This window comes from Heliangelus exortis, chromosome 19 (genome assembly GCF_036169615.1).
Source record: "Heliangelus exortis chromosome 19, bHelExo1.hap1, whole genome shotgun sequence".
Classification (NCBI taxonomy): Eukaryota; Metazoa; Chordata; class Aves; order Apodiformes; family Trochilidae; genus Heliangelus; species Heliangelus exortis.
The window spans coordinates 11,156,349-11,179,890 of record NC_092440.1 but is presented as its reverse complement, the minus strand read 5'-3'; the positions used below and the strand labels follow the sequence as shown (position 1 = coordinate 11,179,890).

Sequence of the window (23,542 nt, the reverse complement as noted above, 5' to 3'; positions counted from 1 at the left end):
TAACCTTTTTAAAGACTGAGGAAGTTTCTTGTCTGTGTGCTTTAATTTCACTTTTTGATTTGCTGAAACAAAGTTGATAATAATGCTGTTGGAGCTTTGTCTTGCTTTCACCTTGCTTGATTTCTACCCAAGGCAGTGTTAGTCCACTCCAGTGTCAGTCTAAGCTGCTCCAGCTGATAAGGGATCCGTATCCATGGGCCTTAATTCTGCCTGGTGCTTTTTAAATTTCATGTCAAAAAGAATCAATAAGCTACATAGAACTCTGTCTGACCTCTTTGTATCAAGGCTCAGAGAATATTCTTGATGGGAAAGGCTGCAGCATTTGAATAAACAGCTTCTAGGTTCTAAATGTTCACTAATACCTGAATTATGTTGTAATTATTTCCATTCAGCAACCTCATTAGGGGAGGGGTCATGTAATTTTCTTATTAATAAATGTAGCTCAGCTGAGTCAGTTGTATTCATGTGACAATGCATTTGAAAAATTGCATCTGACATACGTATTTTTTTTCAAGGGCTTTGAAAATTGCACATTTTTGCTGTCTTTTAGGAGAGAAATGCTGAAAATGCTATTGAAGCTCTTAAAGAATATGAACCAGAAATGGGCAAAGTGTATCGACAGGACCGAAAAAGTGTGCAGAGGATTAAAGCAAGAGACATTGTCCCTGGTGATATTGTGGAAGTGGCAGGTAAGACTCATTTATATAGCACATACACAAATTAGTATATTATAAAATTGTGGTGGGGGCCCTATCTTAATGATTTGAGGCCCCGGGGAGAGTTTTCAAAGATGCTTAAGTATATGCTTCACTTACCAACAATCTTGCTGCTGTTCATCTGTAATTACTTTAAATGTGCCTTTGCACTGAGGGTATTGTTTTTCAAATTGTCTCTTAGTTTAATTGGTAGGTCTAAAAGCAAAGTATCTTAATTGGAGTAGAGGTTTTAACACTTGTCATGACTCTAAAGCTTTACATTCTAAAGTCTGGTTTCAGAGTCTCTTGTAACTTGACTGTTTTCTATCACAAAATACTCTTTCTTTTAAATGTGTTCAGTTTACTTAGGTTCTGGAATGCAGAGATTTTTTTTTTTCAGTCACATGCTGTGCTTTATCTAAGGAAAGATAATTTCATCTGAAGTTTTTTTCCATCTCTTTCACTTGTAGTAGCAGTGCCTTTCAATTTTTCTCTACAAATGTCTTCTCTGACCTTTCAGCTAGCATGACTGGCATGTGACATCATTGTTTTCTATTCTTTCATAATTTTTTGCTGCTTTTGCCTGTTGCTGTACAGCAGACCACAGCTCAGACTACAGAGCTGTGTATTTCTCCTGTGTACAAATTTAAGAACCAGTCTGAAAAGCTTTCTAATCACTTAGATTTGTCCTAGAAGATGTATCTCTATTTGGAAGGAACCCAAAACTGAAAGTATCACGTATTTACAGCTAAAACTTCTTCATTTTGGTGATAATGCCATACCAATAACTTTCTCCAAACTGGACTTGTCAGTGACTTTAATTTATCCAGTTCCTTCCCAGATAAAACGAGGTGGTTCTCATTAAGTGTCAGGAGTGACTGCATACTCATATTTTGTAGGCTATTATCAACTGTTAACTGAGTGATTATTCCTTTGGGAACAATTCAGGGTGTACATCAAACTTTTTTTTTTTCCTACTAGTGTCACTTTGCTTTTAGAAGTGGTAGCCATCTCAAGAGGAGATAAATATATACCCCTAAACTTGACTCTCTTCCTATTTTAATTAGCATGCGGAGAGAGTATGCACTCAAAATGAAGTTGGTGTTGGCTGGCTGCCCAGCTTTCCTTCCTTGAGAAACTTCAGTATTTAATGATCCCTGTCTTTAGCCTCTGTTTTGTGCATAGGATGATTCAGCTACAGCAGCCCTGGGCAGGATAATTCAGAGTGTGAATCTCATGGAAGCTGAAGCTGCTTTCTGTTGGTGGAGAACAAGGAGAGACAAAGTGCTGATAGCAGAAATAAGGGGTGAATTATGATACCTTGTCACTCTGCTGCTTTGACTCACTGCACTGAACAGTCACATCAGTTCTACAATGAGATTTTGTTTAGGCAGCTGAGATTTTTTTGTGTCTTCCTGAGGCAAACAGAACTGTGTAAATTACAGGTTCCTCAGTAGATGTCTAGTCTAAATCTTTATCAGGTTTTTAAGTGTCAGCAATAGAATGGTAGTTTTGAAAGCAGTTTATATCATGGGAATACACTGGGGTTGTGTTTTTTTGGTACTTAAAAGCAGTGTTGGTAGAATTGCAAGTTGATGACTGTATTTTTCACTGGTTTGGGGCTATCTCACTAAGGGAAAATTTTGCTGCTCTGCCGGGTGTCTAGAGCACAGAAACTTTTGATTATTTCAGAAGAGGCAGTATTAGCTCTCTTTCTGTGCAATGAAAATTCAGAGTTGCATGGGAAACATTTGGGGGCTATGTGGGCTTTTCCTTATCTTGCTGTATTTTGTCAGTATCAATAAAATAAATTCCTTGTGCCCTGAGGAATGCCTTTGAAAGGCATCTGAAGTAAAGTAATGAACTGGCATACCTGTAACTCTAGGCTGTCTTTAACAAACAGGGTGTCCTCTTCTTTCATGGGGTTACTTTTGCATTATTTTAAAACTTTCTTGTGGAACAGTGATATGGAACTGATACTTTGTTTTTATAAAGGACAAACTTCAAAACTAGGGTTACCATGCAGAGAAACAAATTATCCAACTTTTATGATTGCCCTTTAAAGTAGGTGGTCTAGCTTGCTGACTGTAGAAGCTCATGCTGTTTATAGTACTCAAACTGGTGGGTCAGAGTCTCAAGGTAGTCTTTAAACATTTATTTTTCTTCTGGCAAATAAAATCAACTGCAGCTTCAGGTGGAGTTAACTGAAGTGTAACTCATGAATATCTATAAACCCATAAGCTCTGCAGTGTAATGTGACATCTGATTCCAAAACAATGGATTCTAACTTGTAGATAGTGAGGAAATTGGAATTGTAATCAGATTTGGAGAAGCTACTGAACAAGTGGAGAAGAGCAATACACCATGTACCAGTGTTAGTGTCAAGACCTGGAGGTGAGAGAGACTTTGTGCATGCCTGTGCCTCAAGTGTAGGAGCACTGTGATGGCCTTTGACATGGTGTTTGCAAAAAAATGACCATGTAGGGAAGTGACAAAGCACTTCATACTAGGATACATATCTGGGTATGGAATTCTAGGCAAAGTGCCAATGACATTTGTGTGTCCAGGCAAATATCTCTGAACCCAGTGGCATAAATAACCAGGTGATGGTTTCTCCCCTATGCTGATACCTAATTTTGAGCAACTTTCTACTGGTCTTCCATTACAAAATAGTTGTATTTCATGCTATAACAGCTTTGTTTATTTAAGTAGCCATTTGTGGGTCTGACACAGAACTCTGTAGGAATTGATAGATTGGCATTGCAGTCTGGAGGAAGAGAGGGTAAACATTTACCTCTTTATGTTACAAGAAGTGCCTGAGAAATAAGTAGCATTGAGCCATTTCCAAAATCACTTGGTATTTTCAGTAGTTTTGAATTTATTGGTTTACTGTTACTTTTTATTCTGGATTCTTAGGCTGTAGTTTTGACTGTTCACTGAGTAGACTCTTAATTCTGCCTTGTGGTCTTTTGAAATAAAGCTTTTGGAAGATATTTTCTTTAATTGCTCTGTCAACAGAGGAGATGGATGCTGGTTGGTGTTTACCTTGCAGTAAATATGAATTAACTTGAATTAGATTATCCCTCATGTGGCAGATAACCTGCTGTTCTATGTGTCCTTTGAGCTTCAGTGTGCATGCATCCTTGTTTTAGTTGAGTTTTGTTTGCCTTGGTTCAAGTAACATCTTGGAGAGACTTGAAGCAGCACGACCTCAGTTCTTAGGAGTTTCCTATGGAATGCAGGCTCAGAAATTGGGATAAATCAGTTGAAAATCATTTATTTCTGAAGAAGCATATTTGTAATAGATTGGAACTTTGCTCACTTCAGTTGTATTTTCCTGTCTGTAATGTTCTGTTTTAGATACAGGGTATCTTTCTGTAATTTAATAAATGAATGCTCATTTGTTGCAATCTGTAAGTGACGGAACTGGAGTTACAGTGGTTCCTTTTTTCCCCTGAAGTGCTGAATGATGGTTCTTGTCATCCATGATTACATCTGTAAGTACTCAACAGCTTAAAAATCCAAGCAGAGTTCCCAGAAGTTGGTGCTTATTAAATAAGAAGCCATCCAGGAGGCTGTTTTAAGTTTATACCTGGCATAAAGTATGCAAGAACTACCTTCTGAGGCTTCTAATTCTAACTGCAGAGCACTTTAAGACTCTTCCTAAAACCTAAATGCCTTGTAGTTAAGGGAAGATAAATTTGGGGATGAAGATTAGGAAGGAAGATTCTTAAGGTGAATTTACCTGATCTGGCAGAAATTGAAGCTTGGCTTGCCAGTTTGTTCTTTCTGATTTTAGATATTTTTATAGCCTGATCACAGGAGTTTTCTATCTAGAAGACAGTGATATAAATAGATACCTTAATTTGTCTAGTTTTTAATCAGTGTAAGTGCAGGTTTATAGGCTGTGTCCATTGCACATCTTATTTAATGTTCTGGTGCCCTCTTCAGAGAGAGTGACCCTTACTCTGTTTTTAGGGAAGGAGCAGAGATGAAATAGGAACAATTTAAGTTGTATGTATCACTTAATACAATATATACATTTTTCTCAATATAACTCTCAGTTACATCATGGTGTATTTTGGTCCTGGAAACTAAGCTTTTTCTGTATTTTTTGTTTTCATTGATAAGAATGCATTACATTTAAGTGTGTTGTCTGAATTTTTTTATAATTTCTGCCTCTAGCAGTTCTTAGGTTAGGATAATCACACTTCTGCATACACTGCACAGAACACTCTGGATATTTTGTCTGTCCAGAAGGCAGAACAGTGTATGATACAGAAGAGGATTTCATGAATTATCATCTAATCTGTAGCATCCTAAATGCAAAGAATGAGCATGCTCAAATGCATTGATCTGTCATCTTGGCAGTAAAAGAAAATGTTCCTTTATTAATATGGTTAAAACTGAATGCTACTGTAAAATTCATCTTGCTGGAAAGTAAATCAAGCTTACTGGCTTGGAGTGGAAACTCAGATTTAAAATATATTTCATAGTTACTCTTCTAATTTTGACAGTTTGACCCTCTTGGCCACATATAAAGGTGTAGATGGACTTAATAATCTTCCTGTTTTGTAGAGCTTCTGATTTTTTGTAGCATTTTATTATACTCTGTTCAGGAAGTGTTAAATACTTAATTCTTGTTCTATAGCAACAGGTTTAAGTTTCTGATGGTCTAAGGAAATCAAACCAAAAAGAAAGACTGGATTGTATGCATGCAAGGGGGGTAGAAGAGCTAAGCTGAGCTTGTGTTAGGGAAGTTTAATATTAAAAGCAATGTTGCTGTAACAACTTTGCTTCTGAATGGAAGCAAATGGTGCAAGTTTTATCTGTGTCTGTCCCCTAGCAGAAACAAGACTCAGTTCTGGTTGATCCAAGTGTGTAGCATCCCATCAGTGTTATTTTAAGCCTACTCAGTTCTTAAACCTTGAGGTGAAACCCATACCTCATGTAGGAAGTTTCACTTCCCTCAGGTATTAGGAAATATTCACACAGTGGTGTGTCCTAAATATAGAGGATAAGAACTTATTTTTGGACAAGAAAAGGAACTTTGAGGTAACTGACTTTTTTATAGGCTAAAGGTCTCATTAGGAAATTTGAACCTTATTCTGTTAGGGCACTTCAAAGGGGGTAAACAACACAATGTTAAACTTTCCTGTTTGATTTATTGTGGGAGCTGTTTTGGGAATGTTTTTATTCCTTGTCAGGAACTGTTGTTTGTGCTTGTAAATTGTTAGACCATATGTTGAAATCATATCCCAGTTCTTCAAAACCTTTCTAAAAAAATAAATTACAGAATCAGACAACAGTGACAGAATAGTAAAGAACTGCACTGATAATCTTTTGCAAAAGTCTGGTTCCAACCCCAGCTCACTGATAGCAGTTTTAGGTCAACAGTGGCTTTGGTTAATGATAAACATAAAAAAGAAAGTGTTAGGTACGTGTTGTATATGAACAGTCATTCTGACTTTTACAGGAGAAATTACATTATTTACTGGGATCCTCATATTGTCCTTTTTGCAAACATCACTTTCTTTGCTAAGAAAATGAATTGTTCCTGTAACACTTTTATTAAAAAAAAAAAAAAGAAGCAAAACTTTGTTCTCTTCATAATGCACCTGTCTGTAAATCCTCTCGTAGCAAATCTTCAGTTGTGGGAGGGATCAGAGGCAGTGAGCAGAGCTGATAAAGGTGTTCAAAGTACACATTTAAAGTAGTAGTTTTGTTTTGAGAACTCTGTAATAGAGAACTGGCCTTTTCAGGTCAAGTTAATACTGCTTTCTGAGCCTATCATCACCAACAGTTTTGATTAGAAGATGCAGAATATCATCAGAGACTTGAAAGTGTAGTCATGTTGTAGTCTCAAGTTCTTTGTCAATACCCAGATGTAGCTAGAAATACACCAGGGACTGAAATCCACACAGATTTAATAGTTCATTGTCCCTCCTGCTTTATTGTTGATAGAATATTTGCCCCTTCACTTCTGCCCGTTTTCCTGGGCTGCTTAAACCACAGACTAATGAGATTGCAAGACAATAATGGTGCATTTTGGCTGTAGAGGTCTCCTGGTGAGTGTCTCATATCATATGCTGACAGGATTCTGAAGTTAAAATATTTGGTATTATTGCTATCTTGGACACAGGTAAAGTAAAAGAGGTTTCAGTGCTCAAATGAAATACCTAGGTAGTGAGTTGATCATTTCAGTCTACAACGTGGTAAACACCAAGTATTAAACAGGGACTAACACATTGTTTAATGTATTCTGTATTTGAATTTATTTTGGAGACTTGCATGATGTTTTTCAAGGTAACTTTGCAGATTGAAACAGGCAGTGCTCATGCTGGATTGCCTTTACAGGAGCCAGGTTGGTTTTAAATAGATTCCCTTATTGTGTGCTGTATTAAAATTCTAAGAGAGTCTTCTGTGCATGAATAAAAGGATTCTATGAATAAAGCTGTACTGATTTGAACCAAATCCTGCTCTTGCTCTTCCAAGAAGCAGTCAGTTTTATAGTCAGAAGAGCTGTTTTAATCAGTAGTTAAGTATTTGGCTAAACTGCTGTAAGGAGATGTATCTTGGCAGTTTGGAAGGCAGCTTATTTGATTTCTTCTGAGCTGTTGTAGAAACCAAGTGACTATTAAGGATTAAAAACTTTTGGTTATAACACTGGATGAAAACACTTCTGCAACTGACTTTGTTATTTTAGCTGTAAGACTGTGGGATTATATCCATTTAGCAGCTCTGTATTGAGTCATGCAAATATGTATTCACTTTAATTTCTTGCATTTCAAGCCTTCAGTAAGAGCTTTTACTGGGTATGTAGTAATTGAATTGAAAAAGCACACCAAAAAACCCAATTTCTTTCTGTTGTTCAATTAGGTAGAAGAAAGCCATCTACTTACTTGTAGAGGAGATCTGCATAGAGTGCTCACTAAAAATTTCCTGTGGGTTCCTCTCTGTCAGAGGATGGTTTCCTATCTATATTCAGTTTCAGTTATGCTCATGAAAGTGTATTCAAGACTATAAATGACTTGCTGTCAAAGTTATTTTGCAAAGCTGCTTAAAATAGTGCTGCAGTTGACCCTGATGTACAGCTTTCCTGCCTATTGGAAATTCCTTGAATATTTCACTACAGCCTTCTCAAAGGGAGATGCTGGTGAATGAATAATGTGTCTTCTCTTAAATTGTTGAGATAAACTTGGAAAGCTGCAGTATCATAATAAATGTAACACTTCAGTCCTAGTGTCTCAGGCAACTGATAATGATAGTAGTAGTTTTCATGGAAATGAGGAAGTTTTTGAAATATCAGTCTACTAGAAAAGGGTTCTCTCCTAAGACTTCAGATCTTGCAAAAACTGTATTTGAGTTTGGCCAACTTAGAGCTGTTCAAAAGAAGTAGGTTGGAAAATTACTCCTAAACTTTGACATAGATTCTGTCCAGCTACTTCAATATGTTAAAATTATTTTTAGCAGCTTGTTTTGGGGTTTTTTTTTTTTTTTGTAGTGCTATGGAGTGATAAGTCTTTAACAGAATTGTCAAATGTGGTGGTGTATTTGAGCTGGCTGTAGTTTTCCAGCTGCTTAAATACTTTGAAAATGTCTGCAGACTGACAGGCATTAGGCCACATTGCATTGAGGTATCAGCCTGTTCTGTGCTATCTGAAAACCAGCTGCTATTCTGTGTCTGCATATAAACCTCCTCATGACATCAGGAGGGCATATTGAATAGTTTTCCCATTTTTGGCCTAGGTCACCATTTGTCTAATGCTATTTTCTCTTGCTGCTCCAAGGGCATTGTGGCTTAAATAAGTTTTCACATGCTATAATGATAAAGGGAATTTGTGGCTATTTATTTGATCTACAAGCAGAACTACACAATCTGCTGCTGATTTCAATGGTCGGGGGTTTCTTTGACCTTTTAAAAAAAATTAAAAAAATAAAAATCACATGGTGCAAGTTTACCTGTTGTTTGAAGTAGCACCTCATTCTCCTTGTCAGCATTTTGTTCCATAGTTTTCTGTGTGAGTGGTTGTATGTTGTGAGGCTGTAACCCCACTGTGGAGTTTCTCATGGTGTTATTTGTTAATGTGCATTATTGCTGCCAGTTGCATAAGCAGTTCCTGCAGGAATTGCAGCTTCTTTTAATTTTACTGCAGGGACATAGAGTCCATCTCCTGAGATCAGCTTTTTTTTTTTTTGGCTAGTTACTTTCCCTTCCTTCTTTGCATTATTTGATAATAAAAAGGAAGTTGACACTTGAATCCTTGCAGTGCTGAACAACATCAGGATTGTTTTATTCTATGCTTTCATTAGCAATATTGACATGCAGAATGTAGACACCCCCTGGATGAGTGAGTAATGTCACACATTAATATGCTTTAGCAAGTTAAATTTGAATGCAGCCATTTATTTGCAGCAGTCACAAAATGGTGGAGCTTTAGTTCTTTTCTTAAAAACTAGGAAAAGATAGATACGAGAGAGGAGGAAGGTGGAAGAAATAATTCTGGGATAAAAGAGGAGCTGGAGCTGAACTGGCTGCAGAGCTCTGGCTGCTGACTTCACTAATCTGCTGTCTTTAGGAGTGGACTCTTAGATTGCATCCTCTGCTGCCTTGGTGACTTAAAACACTTGGTAATAAAAGGCTTTTTGGTTTGGTTGGGGTGCCTTTTCCCCTCCACTGTTGAAAATTTTAATTGGTTTATGAGTTGTGGTGTACTTCATAGAGTAGCACTGCTGAAAAATAAATCTAGACTGTGATCTGAAATTAATTTCCAACTCTGAAACAAAATTGAAAGTATAACATGAAAAGAGCAGATTTGCAGAAGCATGTTATGCTCCCAGTTGGTGCCAAAGAAAAGTACAACTACTTTTAGTTTCTAATTAAATACACAAACATGGTTAACATTCTGATCCTTGGAGAGCAGAAGACTGACTTTGGGCATAGAGAAAACAACCAGAAAACTTCCCAGGGCAGTTGTTCTCAAGAGGAAAGTTGGTTCACCTTAGCTATGGGGTTTGGTTGTTTATGAATACATATTCTGAAATTTGTATCTTTCTCTTGGGAATGTTTTCTTTTTGCTGTCAAGTGGTAGTCATGTGATTAGAAAAACAATCCAGTGATTTACAGCTTCTGTCTTTGAGGTTAGGTAGGGGGAGAGATCTTGAAGGCAAAGCTAAATTGCTGAGATATATTGGATACTCTGAAAATTGGAGTACTGCAAACCACAAAAGCAGTAATAAGCTGCTGGTAATTTTAGTCATTTGAACAGTTACTGGAAAATCATTTTCCTGGCTGATAGAGGTAATACTACCCTTGGCTAGAAGTATCTTAAAACAACAAAATTCTAACTTTGTCTTGTTCATTTTTTTGTAGTTGGAGATAAGGTTCCTGCTGATATAAGACTTACATCTATCAAATCTACAACCCTGAGGGTAGATCAGTCGATTCTCACAGGTATAATTTATGTGAATTTTGGATAATTATGTAGATAATTGAAGTGCCCTTTCACCATTTGGTTAGAATCATCCATTAGAAATAAGCCTGCAGCTCATCAAGTACTATGTTGTGTTCAGCTGCAGTAAATTTCTGATCAATTAACTCTTGGAGTGGCTGAATGCATTGCAGTGGCATTGGCTTTGTGTTCCTTTCAGTGGGGTGAACGTTCTTACTGAGATTTATAATGCTTTTTTGGTCTTTCTCCTCCTCCCCCCATCCCAAGAGACAAACACTAGTAACTTGTGGGAAACTAAAATAAAAAATTAAGAATTTCTATTCTAGTTTATGCAGTCTCTAGGCTGGGACATCCTGTCACTGCTCACATATGAAAGTCTGGAAAACTTGCTAAGTATCTTCTGTAATAGTTACTGGTTTTTCTCACAAGAGGGAATAAGTTTAGAAATAACAGGCAGCTTTTAAAGTGCTGTTACTAAAGACTCAGTATACTAAAGCCTTATTTGCTGAAATTCTGTGCACACATATTCATGTGCTTTCTGGTACCAGCTCTCAAGTACAGGAGCTATATTTAGAACACTTTTCAGAATTGTTGAAAACAAAACAAAGTAGCAGTACTTCTGAATATAGGAAAGAGGCTAGGAAGCAACCAAGCATGGTATAACAGTTTTCTGTCAGCTGGAACATGAAGATCTGACAGCCTGCTTTGGTAGCATAAATTAATGTTAACTAGCCCTGAGTTATGAATACTTTACTGTTTAAAAGAAATGCATTTTTGATCCTCAAATCTGTCTTGAAAGAGGCCCAGAGTTTCTCAGTGCAAATCCTGAATAGCACAGAACTGCTCAAGCTTGCATTAGCAGGAGGAAATGCTAAGTAAAAGAAGTCACTGGAAGTGTATGTAAAGGGAATAATGCCTTGCCTTTGTTGAAATGATAATTTATGTTATTTTAAAGAAACCTTTTCTCAGCCTATTTCAAGCTGATGCTCAAGTATCTAACTGATAAAGTAGGGCTGAAGTCTAGAATGCTACTTAATAAGGCTTTTAAAAATAGGAAGCTTTGGCTTTCTTGAGCTTATGAAAGGTGAGCTTCAATCACAGAGTTACCATCTTATGAAATCTTCTCCCATAGAAAAGAAACCTTTCTATACCTGTGTGACATTGTTATAGAAATTAATATATTTTGGTTTATTGTCTTCATTTTAGGTGAATCTGTGTCTGTTATTAAGCACACTGACCCTGTGCCTGATCCTCGTGCTGTAAACCAAGACAAGAAGAACATGCTTTTTTCTGTAAGTTGTTTTGGAATTTGCAAAGTTTTTATAAAATAACACTGAAATTGGTGAACGAAAGATAATAAAAAAAGAGAAACATTTTCAGATAACAAAATGACAATTCTCTTTTATAAAAAAAAAAAAGGAAAAATGCACTTAAGATTCCAGTTGAAATACACACTGCTTACTCAGCAGCTGAGTTTCACTATACTGCTTGCACTAAATCAATAATGACTCATTTGGAGCCCATTCTATAAGCAGAAACTCTACACTGGATTATCCTCTTCCAGGTTAAGCAGGAATGGAATTTTCTTCTTCTTCACCTTTTTCTGTATCCTAGGTTGTTGGTTTTTTTTTAAGTTAAAAGAAAAATTAAAAACCCACTACCCACACCTCTTTATAGATTAACTACCAATTTTCTCCTCCCTTTACTTACACCAGGGTACTAATATTGCTGCTGGGAAAGCTATGGGAGTGGTTATTGCAACAGGAGTGAACACCGAAATCGGCAAAATTCGTGATGAGATGGTGGCTACGGAACAAGAGAGAACCCCACTGCAGCAGAAACTGGATGAGTTTGGAGAGCAGCTGTCTAAAGTCATCTCTCTTATCTGCATTGCTGTTTGGATAATAAACATTGGTCACTTCAATGATCCTGTTCATGGTGGCTCCTGGATCCGAGGTGCTATCTATTACTTTAAAATAGCTGTTGCTCTTGCTGTTGCTGCTATTCCGGAGGGTCTGCCTGCTGTCATTACCACCTGCTTGGCTCTTGGAACCCGTAGAATGGCCAAGAAGAATGCTATTGTTAGAAGTCTCCCCTCTGTGGAAACCTTGGGTTGTACCTCAGTTATTTGTTCTGACAAGACTGGTACCCTGACCACCAATCAGATGTCAGTCTGCAGGGTATGTTGAGCTGGCTTTTGATATTTCTCTTTTTGTCTTCTGACATTCTGTTTGAATAGTCAGCATTGCTTGAATTCTTTTGATTGCGAGTCTTTTGGTTCTCATATCATCAAAATCTTGCTTTATTTTCCTAAGATAAGCTCCCACTTTTAATTCAGTTTTCCACTGTGTAGTGTTTCAAGTTTTTATCTCTTCCCTTATTTAGTCATAGCCAAAAATAGCTGTACCCACAGTGATGGAAGAGCAAGTTGTTTGCAAGCAGCTTGCCATTGGCTTGCTTGTAAGCCATTAGGGCTCCTGGTAATTACTTAATATGATTTATCCCCTGTTTCAGAAAGGTTACACTGTAGAAGCAGGAGGTGGGTAAACACTTAAACCTTGAGTTTAGCAAGATGACAATGGTGGAGAAATTTAGCAATGAGGAAAAGGTAGAAGATGTACTACAGTAACTGGGATAGTTAAATTATTTTCATTACTGAGTGGTTCTACCATTATTTAGCTACCTTATCTTCAATATCTCTTACTGGTCTGATGTAGATCACTGGAGTGTTTCCAATGTGCAATATTGCATGATTAAACTGGTGATTTGGAGGTGCTGCTGACCCTGTCACATCTTCATCTTCAATGTATAGCATATTTTTAAGTAATGTTAGGTTATGTGCTTCTCCTCAGTGGTCTTTCTAGTGTTGATTTATTTAGGACTACTCAGTTAACCAGTGTATGTTCAGTTGCAAGTTCTCTGTGCTTCCCAGATACTTGATATTCTGTGTAGGAAATTTCATAGAGAAAACATTAAGCTCTTTTGTTTATTAACTGTGGATGTTTGGTGGCATAGCAACTCTGACATTGAATGTTTGGAGTTATGTTGGGTTAGAATTCCAAATGTGCAAGTGTTGAGCACTGCACACCAGTGGCAAAAGTTTGTAAGCCCAAAGTACTTCATTCTCATGTGATTGATGGCTTTTTCTTTCTAATTGCTGGTTGACTTGTTCTACTTCCTTAAGTATCATAGTATTTATACCTAAGAGACACAAAGCAGCTGCTCATCAGTATTCCAGAGAAGGTTACTTGCAGCAGAGTTGCATAACTGCCCTAGTCTTTGCAGGGATTTTATTCATCATGCAGATGCCAAAAGCAGAATGCTTCCTGGTTAACTCATCATTTAAGTTGTGTTTATTTAAAACCTCAATGCTCTACCCCTTAGATTTAGAGGGCTAAATGTTTTAGATCTTGTGCTGTACAACTGGGTTCCCTGTTAACCTCTGACAGCTACAGAATAACCTTAATTGCAAGATTTTGCAAACTAGCAAAAGCCTAATACATGTAAACAATATGCTTATTCTTGGTTTCACACTAAGTAGAGAGATTGCTTAGCTTTTTAACAAGACAGGTTTACAACAGTAATTCCACTTGTAGTATTAGTTTCCTTCTAAGCAGTAACTCCTGAGTGTCCAAAGAAACCCTTTTTTCAGTCAGCAATGATACTGCTTAGGAGACTTGAGAGATTGTTTAATGTCTTTCTGTCATATCTCCCTCTGAAATTGCATTTACTCTGCCTTATGGCTCTTAATTTATCATCTTGTGTAGCTTTTTGAAATCACTTTGAAGAAAGTGGTGTCTCCAGTCATTAATGCAGATCAGTTACAGAACACCTAATTATGGGCTGTATTTTGTGGAGATACTCACCTAAAACCTAAGGCAGCACAATGAGGGGGAAGTAAGACATTGCTAAAACGTGGTATGGCAAAATGCCTTATGCTAACTAAGAGGTGAGAGGTTTCATTAAGCTATATTATTAATTAGTGAGAAATTATTTTATTCTTTACTACCATTTCAGCAGCTCATTGTAGAAGTATGATGGCTTCAGGCACTGTTTATCTCCATTTTCCCAGGTGTAGTTCTGCCTGTGTGTCTCCTCAAAAGGAAACAAAGACTGAGCTGCAGTCTTACGGGGTACAACTGCATCCTTCACATTGTGATCTTTACTTGAAAACAACATTTCAGCCTGTGCTTGAAGGGCACTTGGGCTGGCTGAATGTTTTTAATGGGTAATGAAGTGACTTACAAGTAGGAGACCAGGACAGGGAACACTTTCCCTTGGTGTCTGGTGTTAGGGGGAAATTGGTCACAGTCTGACTCTTGTCTAAAACCTCACCTTTTAAATCCAGAAGCTTCTATGTGTAGGTGTTTTTATGTTGACTTGGGCAAGCATTGTCAGTTTTTCCTATGCTGCTTTTGATTGGAACTCCTCTTTCAACATACACATGAGAATTAATTCCCAAGCCTGAAGCTTAGGAAGAGCTTGGGTATAACCAGGGTTGTCAAGTGGATGTGTGAGTGGTTTTAACAGCTGAAGTTAAATGTCCATGATTTCTGTGGTTTTCAGCTCTTTGATGGTCTTGTATCCCAATTCAGCTTTCCAATTAGAACTGTAAAGCAGCAGTGCAGTTTTCTGTACTTTGTACTTCAGCACAGGGAGGTGTTGAAACATCCATGGGATCCAAGTGCAGGGTGGCACCTGGTTTTGTCTGTTTATTCAGCCTGCACTTGCCTCTTGTACCTGCTTGCTTAAAGTCTGTTTAAACCTCTTGCATTACTTACTGTTCTAAAGGTAGTAAAATCCCTCTAACTCTACTTTCAGATGTTTATCCTGGACAGAGTAGAAGGAGATAGCTGTTCTCTGAATGAATTTACTGTAACTGGTTCAACATACGCTCCCATGGGAGAAGTGTAAGTGTTCTGTTGAAGTTAAATATTTGTCTCTTGATGCATTGACTATTCCTTTAGGCTTGAAAAGTGATGCGTGTAATGTTCAATAGTGATTGTGCAGAAATAAAAGCTCAACCTGTGAGAATTCACACTGAAGGGCTGGGGGGGAAAGTAATTAAACAGGAAAAGGAAGTTAAAGTCTGGAAAAGTAAACCTTCGTGAAACCTACCTAATACAGTCCCCAGTATTGCAGTGTTCCTTTGGTAATCTGAAAGTAAATTAGGGGTAGGTTGAGAGGATTTATTTTACTGGAGTCTTACTGGACTGAGATTATCTTTCCCAGTGCTTCAGAATGAGGTTTACTTTTTTATTTGAAAAAAACCTTCATGAATCTGAACAGAGAGCCTCTGTTAACCTGTGAACTCAATGTTTACAGTTTCCCTGCCTCAGAGAAGGTAGGAGGATTTTTTTTCCAAAGCATCTTATGAATATGTTGAAGGCAATTCTTAAATTTACTGTAAAATATCTGTCCCCTTCCCTCAATAGTTTATTTGGGTACATCTCTACATTGTGTATTTGTCTCAGCCCCTGGTGTTAAACCCACTGCTTCAGGAAGGGAATAATGTTTTGTTTGCTTCATCAGTTTCACATCTTTACTAATGGGATATGGGTGGTTTATCTTGACAGCTTTAGTCATTTCAAGGGTTTTGCCTCTAGAAGCAGAGCCTCTTCTTACTGGATTGTTACAGGGCCTTCTACTTGGCCAGTCTTTCATGTGTTTTTAATTATACCACTCCAGTTTTACTTGCAGAATAGAATCCTGCTATGTGTGATGTTATTGTAAACAACTTCTTGTGGAGTTTCACATGCCTCTAAGTCCATGCAGTTTCCACAGATCTCAGTAGTGATTATCTCTGTTTAATTTTCACAGCAGTGAAGATCATGGTGTTCTCAGCAGCTGGAAATCTTGATTTCCCAATTTTCTTTTGTTTCAAAGCTAATTGCTGTCAAGAGCTTTCATTTCAGGAGATAACATTTACTTAGGCAAGGTGACATTCTAGATCTTGTAAAGTATCTGTTATGCTTCAGCTGGTCTTGAAAGAGCTCTAGATAAACAAAATAATAAAATAGAATGTGGTGACATATGTTGAGTATAATAAGAGTCGTAAATGTATATTAATGTTCTATTTTTACCTGCTGAAATTGGGGAGATGTGAACAAGTGTGTTTATTGTGCTGCATTCACGTATGGAAAGAACATTCTGTGAAAGGGAAATTGCCACAGAAAGGCTGTTATTGGAACATGAGGAAACAAATAGCTAAATTCTCAAACCTTTAGTGCTGATTTATTTCTGCATTTATGGACAGCTTTTTATAACCAGTGGCTTTGTAAGGATTTTAAGGAAGGTGACTGGTTTCACCTTGGATTGGAGATTGACTGAAAACCAAGTTTGGGGACATAAAGAGGCAATACCCCCATTGCACTGCCCCAGAGCAGGACCTACTCTAGATAATGAGCCAGGCACTGTTGTCTTCCACAGCTGTATCACCAGCTTACTCTATTTTATAACCTTTTTTTATAAGTTTTTTTGCAATAATCAGTGTTTTTTCACTCAATTCTTACAGTATTTGATACATAACTTTTCCCTAAGATGCACTCAGACTATGAAAATGCAAATTTTGCTCACTGAAAACCTAAAGCTTTGTACTGATTTGTTTCCCTGGGATAGTAGGAGGTTATCAAACAGTTTGGAGTAGTTCTGTCAAGTCTCATTACATGTGTCTGCTCACTTGCAAACTGAGAGTTTAAAACTAACAATAATAAAAAACTGCACCAAAAACTTGAAGATTGCATTTGACCTTCGAGTTCAAGCTTTTCCATTACCTAAAAATGAAGTTTTAAGGAAAAAAAAAAAACAACCCCAAACAAACTTCTCTCCAGAACTGACCCCAGCAACTTGGTGTGTGCATTTGTCATTCTTCAGAAAAGTGTTGATAAGGAACACACAGGCAAAGAAAAATATTCAGACTGGTATAACAAGTTATGAATATTCAGGTATGTTAGGTTTCAAGTTCAGAACAGGTGGGGAAAAAAATGAAGTGATAGACAAAGTGACAGAGCTGCTGGGAAGTCTAAAAGAGTTAAGAGTTTAAAGCCAGTGCTTATGGCTGTAGAATTATGTGCAAAATGAAACTTTAAAAACATGCTAGATTTTTTTTAAGATAATATTTTGTTCACATGCTGTGTTATACAACACTGGAATTTGTTTGCAGTACTACAAGAGACTGAACTAAAGCTTACATAAGAGCACATGTCATAGTCTGTGTTATGAATTCTTGTGGAGTAGTGATCCACATCTTTCTACCACCAGACCTTTTTTGCCTCTCCTTGAGAGCTTTAATGAAAAGTGTTATGAGTTATGTCTTACTAATTTTGGTAATGGGGGAGATGACAGTACTGAATAGTGTCTTGGTTCTTCTATGCTTACCCTAGGAGTATGCTAATGTTCCAGAAAATGGAATTAATTTTACTATTTTCTGATGTGAAACTGAAGAAGTTGCTTGTTTGTGATGTATAAATGGTGCATTTCTTCAGGAAAATGGACATTCCCTCTTTTTAAGGACTTCAGATATGCTAAGTGCATATGACTATTAGAAAAGAGTATTTTCCAGTGGCATTTGTGTTGTGAAATGACTTGGCTTTTCATTGGTCTAGGACTTTCAGATACAATGCAGATGAATTTTTAAGAAGTTAGAGGCCAAATCTGCTTTTGTGCCTGCCCAGTGCATCCATTTCATGCATGGCAGTAAATCTGCAGGATATGCAGTAAGGAAGCTGAATTCCAAAAGTATCCAAGAATATTCCTCTCCCACTTGGAAGTCCCCTCCAAGTCCTGTGCATATTCTAATACTGCTTTCATAGGCCTCTTCACTGAGCCCTTTACTTCTCCTCTGTTGATTCATGAGTCACTGCAGGAAATAAGGTTTTGTACTTGAGGTAATGATTTCATTGCCAATCCTATCATTCTCTTCATGACTCTCTGATCTCAACTTCAGAGCTCACCTCTATCAAATCTGCTCTTCTCAACAATTTCAGGTTCTGTACTTCCAATTTGATAACTAATAAGCATTGTACTAAATAGAAACAGAGTGAAGTGATAAAAGATGAGATGCTAATTGCAAACAACTAACTTAAATCTCCCCCTTTTCTTCCTTTAAGGCATAAAGATGATAAACTCATTAAATGTAGCCAGTATGATGGCCTGGTGGAACTTGCAACAATCTGTGCTCTCTGTAATGATTCCTCTTTGGATTACAATGAAGTAAGTACCTATCCTGGAACAGAGCAGAGTGAGACAGTGATTCAAGGGGGAGAGTTTTAGCTCCATTTAATATTAATTCTGGGACTCACTTGTTTGTTGAACACTGAGAACTTCAGCAAGGCAGAAAGTGTAATCTGGAACAAATCTCCTGGTCTGTAGAATGCACAGCTACTTTCTGGCTTTGCCTCTCCTTCTTAATGGTTGCTGCATCTCATAATGACTTTAGATGATAAAGTACTGACACCTTCCTCTGCTGGTCTTGAGAGTAAAGGCTTGAAATTTCCTACAAGTCATACTTTAAAAGTCCCTTTTAAAAACAGTTTTCCATGTTTCATGAGCCATAGTAGATCTTGTTAAGCTCCTTTTTGCCATTGTGAAACTTGAACTTTCACCTCTGGCAGGTTCCAGGTGAGATTTAAAGTAAACTCCTGTGTTTTTGTTTGCTTTGTGTCAACTAAAGGCTAAAGGAGTGTATGAAAAAGTTGGTGAAGCCACAGAAACAGCCCTTACCTGTCTGGTTGAAAAGATGAATGTATTTGACACAGATCTGAAAGGACTTTCTAGGATTGAACGTGCAAATGCTTGCAACTCGGTCAGTATTCCTTTTCTCTGGAATTCACTGGGGAGTGAGTTCTGTAGTATGTATTATCTAAATGCATTTTTATAATTTTATTTTTAAAGGTGATAAAGCAACTCATGAAGAAAGAATTCACTCTGGAATTCTCAAGAGACAGAAAATCCATGTCTGTCTATTGTACACCAAACAAACCAAGCCGTGCATCCATGACTAAGATGTTTGTTAAGGTCAGTTCCTCACTTGAGAAAGTGTAGTTATGGAATGGTTGCAAAGGTAGCACAGTGCTAAAAAATAATGGCACAACTAACTGCAGCTCAAAGAGGAAGGAAAGACTTTGTAATTTGAGCAAAGACTGCAATGGAAGTGGATTTATTAAGGTAATTTACTCATTTTTTTGCCTCTCTAGGGTGCTCCTGAAGGTGTAATTGACAGATGTACCCATGTTCGTGTTGGGAATGCTAAAATACCATTAACCCCAGGAATAAAGCAGAAAATAATGTCTGTCATCAGAGAATGGGGAACTGGTAGAGACACATTGCGTTGCTTGGCTCTGGCAACCCATGACAATCCACCTAAAAAAGAGGAAATGAATCTTGAGGACTCCTCAAATTTCATTAACTATGAGGTAAGTTCAATAAATTATCCTTTTAACACCTCTCCCTCTCCCAAACTGGAGAGTTGTGACTCATGCTTGAATATTTCTTGAAGAAGCTACATCTAAATTTTCTCTTTCTGAGTATTTATGATGCCTGACACAATAGTTAGCCCCAGGGTGTGGATGGAATCACAGATGCTCAGTTTAAGAGGAGACTCTGTGTCTTTGACAAAACTGTGGTTTTGGTGGCTGGTACACATGCTGCTGCTTATACTTATCAGAAGAAATCAGTTAAAAGCTTGCTGCAAATTGTGTTATTTTACATATATGTGTATGGTCCTCTGGGTTGTAACACCTTAAACTGTTCTCAGAGACTTACTCTGAAAAATGCTTCAAAAATGACATTGTGGTTTCAGCTTTAATGGGTTTCAGTTTGGCATTGTTCAACTGCAAGACCTCTTTGGGGATGGAACCTGCCTGCCATTTTGTGCTCTGAGAGTCAGGTTCACTTCCCTGCCTCCAGACTGGCTGCTGCAAAAGCTCTGTCCATGAATACAGCCTTAGCTACTCTGTAATTTTCCAATGAAATCTGTAGCTGGGATTTAGAGAGGGGGGAAAAAAGACAACAGTTGCATCAGAGTTTTTGGCTTGTGATCTGTGCTTCTGGCACTGATTACAAAAATGAAAGACCTGACTGCTTGCAGGTTGAATTTGCAAGGCTGATCACCAGAGCACATTTTACCTAATAAAATTAGGGAGTTAACTGTGTCCTCCCATATACTCATTGTGGAGATGATACTTTGTAGTATTTTGATTCCAAAAAGCATTAAATTCTTACCTTCTGAAAGGTAATTCTTACCTCCTCTTAACTTGTTGATGTGCACATAGATTTCTGACTTTTCACTTCTTATCCATCTGTCTGAATTCAGTCAGAGCTGAAATGCAGTGAAACAGAACCTCTCTGAAGGAACCCTTTCAGGGAAACAAAACAAAACTGATTGAAGAGCATGGATATAATTTTCTATATACTGGTTTTGACTAATGGCAGGATGACAGGAATTTTGCACAGTGTAGAACCAGAGAATATTGTGGACAAGGAGCAGAAACAAAGCAAAATGATCGTTTGGCTCCTGTCCGGTGAGAAAAGTCTTGCAGGCTCTTGCACTAAAACTTGATGCTGCTTTGTTTCAGACCAACTTGACCTTTGTTGGCTGTGTGGGTATGCTGGATCCCCCAAGAATTGAGGTGGCTTCATCTATAAAGCTGTGCAAGCAAGCTGGCATCAGAGTTATCATGATCACTGGTGATAACAAAGGCACAGCTGTGGCCATTTGCCGCCGCATCGGTATCTTTGTGGAAGATGAAGATGTTTCTACAAAAGCTTTCACTGGTCGGGAATTTGATGAGCTCTCCCTTGCTGCCCAGAGGGATGCTGTGCACCATGCCCGTTGCTTTGCTCGTGTGGAGCCCTCCCACAAATCTAAAATTGTTGAGTTCCTTCAGTCTTTTGATGAGATTACAGCTATGGTAAGTAATTGGGTTTTTGTTTGCTTTGAAATGCACACACGAGTTTCAAGCCAAATTAGGCCTTTCCAGACAAATGCTTCCTTCTGGATAATGCTTGCTTCCATGTTTCTTCAAGCTCAAAGCCTCAGAATAGTTCTGCACTTAATTAATTTTGAGAGATCCAAAGCCAAACCCAGTGCAAAATAGCTTTCTGGTCCCACATGTAACTGCCCACCTTATTTATGTTTGTCCCCAACTTTAAATTCTTATTTTAGACTGGTGATGGTGTCAACGATGCTCCTGCCTTGAAGAAAGCAGAAATTGGAATTGCTATGGGTTCTGGTACTGCAGTGGCCAAAACTGCTTCTGAAATGGTTTTAGCAGATGACAATTTCTCAACTATTGTAGCTGCTGTGGAAGAAGGACGTGCAATTTATAACAACATGAAACAGTTCATTCGTTACTTGATCTCCTCCAACGTTGGAGAAGTTGTTTGGTAGGTTTTAAATATTGTTGGTGGGGGTTTTTTTGTTTGTTTGTTTGTTTGTTTTTATTAACTGAAGTAGTGATGATGGAGTCTTTATTCCAGTGATTCTCACCGAAACCAGAGAAACAGATTCTCTGGAGAATTTTAGCATACCACAAAAGATTTGCATTGCATACAATATTCTAGCTCAGCAGTGGCTAAATGTTTCCCCATTATTTCTATGACTGGAATAATTCTCTAGAATAGGGAAATCTTCAAGCAAATACTACAAGATCTGGGATTTCAGCTAACTTGGTCACAGATATAACTTAGATGTTTCTTCAACCTCCAGTTACAGAAGAATGTGTCTTCTGTGTCTTGGAAGGAATAAATATTGATCTCCTAACAGTTGTTTATATACCACTCTGGGAGAAAGTCTGCTTTGATATAACACAGCATTGTCTTGCCTTGTTTCTTGTCAATTTCAAAGCTGTCCTTCATACAGCTCTTGCTGCAACTTCCATTTCTCTTCTGTTAATTCACACAGGCTTGGAGCCATGGAAGTTCCATGCTCATTAAATTTTTGCAGGGACAAGTATTGATCTGGCTAAATGAAGCTCAGTGATTTGAGCTAAAATGCTATTATCTCTGCAAGAGTTTTAGTGTCTTTTAGAAAGTGGCTTGCAAGCCTTTATGCATGTATGTATACATTTACCTATACAGGCAAGTAGAGTAGGGAAGAAACAAAACTAAAGCAGAAACTCTTCAAATCCTGAAGGTACCAGAGGATGCTTCAAAACTTACATGTTAGTGCTTAGAAGTGTTAGCTCTTGGATGTGCTTTTAGGGTTCTGAAAGCAAATATTCAGTTTGTGGTACTAAATGGGTAACTTTGTACCAGAGAACAGAAGTGCTGCTACAGGCTTAGGTGTGAGCTTTAAAAGGATTTATTTACATGCACAACAACAAACTTATAATTGGTGGGGTTTTTTTATAGTATCTTCTTGACTGCTGCCCTGGGTTTTCCTGAAGCTCTAATTCCTGTCCAGCTGCTATGGGTAAACCTTGTGACTGATGGGCTCCCTGCTACTGCTCTGGGCTTTAATCCTCCTGATCTTGATATCATGAATAAGCCCCCACGCAACCCCAAGGAGCCACTGATCAGTGGGTGGCTCTTCTTCCGTTACCTGGCTATTGGATGTAAGTAGTAAACAGCTTTTCTTACTGTTTTTTTTCTTAAATTAAACTTGGGGGAGGGTCTGAGATCTACTTGAAAGCAGTTTGTCTAATCTCCTTGTATGCTAAAATCTTGAAAAATAGCAATAGATGTTCTGTGGAACTGGCACCTGTCTTTCATTTTATTTCAAAGTTACTTTAACATTCACCACATCATCAGAATCTAGGAAACCATCAGAATTTTTTATAACTGCTATAACTTCAAAATTGTCTGATTGTGGACAGTGTTGCAGTTCTCATTCCAGGCTGAAAGGCTTTCAGCTGAAAGCATTCAGAGAGCAGAGTTTAGCTTGTCCATGCAGCATCTGCCAGCCTTAGGAGGATGAGCATGCTGTGGGATTGGGAGTGGAAAACCAAGATCAGGCATTAATGAACACACCCCTGCATTAGCTGTTGAGTTTGTATGTGGAAGCACTTCTAGATCTGAAAATGGCAGCTGTCATGTGTTTAACCTACCCTTTTCAGGCTGAGGGAGAAGAACACAACAAGGTTGCTGGCCTGGCTATAATCAGGGAACATAAAGGAACATAAGTGTGTGAAATCAAGGGATGTAAATAGCTGTAGTACTCTAGAGCTAGAATAAGTATCTATGTGCATACTTAAGCTGTGACTGTAATTTTCCTGACTTCATAGATCTTAAAGTAAACAAACCCTACTATTAGTTAATGTAAGTACAGACACGTTGGGTTCTGGGAGGAAAAAATTAAAATTTAAGTTTGATTACTCCAAGTGATACCCTTCTTTGCCTGAAGTCCTACCTCTCTGCTTCCATAAGCAGATACTAGAATGTATCCAATGATGCTTA

General features: G+C 37.9%; 1 protein-coding gene across 2 annotated transcripts in view; it reads left to right on the top strand.

The window, feature by feature from the left end:
• The window catches only part of ATP2A2 (ATPase sarcoplasmic/endoplasmic reticulum Ca2+ transporting 2), a 43,285-nt gene that overhangs the window by 11,178 nt on the left and 8,565 nt on the right, over positions 1-23,542 (top strand). For both annotated transcript variants that reach the window (XR_011729761.1, XM_071763572.1), the window contains exons 6-17: positions 551-689; positions 10,069-10,149; positions 11,354-11,439; positions 11,863-12,327; positions 14,969-15,057; positions 18,256-18,358; positions 18,819-18,950; positions 19,040-19,162; positions 19,342-19,560; positions 20,722-21,057; positions 21,312-21,532; positions 22,499-22,701. Coding sequence is in view for 1 of the 2 variants with exons in the window: in XM_071763572.1 (XP_071619673.1) it covers positions 551-689; positions 10,069-10,149; positions 11,354-11,439; positions 11,863-12,327; positions 14,969-15,057; positions 18,256-18,358; positions 18,819-18,950; positions 19,040-19,162; positions 19,342-19,560; positions 20,722-21,057; positions 21,312-21,532; positions 22,499-22,701 (2,197 nt within the window). In the remaining variant the exon portion in view is untranslated. The remainder of the gene's footprint in view (positions 1-550; positions 690-10,068; positions 10,150-11,353; positions 11,440-11,862; positions 12,328-14,968; positions 15,058-18,255; positions 18,359-18,818; positions 18,951-19,039; positions 19,163-19,341; positions 19,561-20,721; positions 21,058-21,311; positions 21,533-22,498; positions 22,702-23,542) is intronic.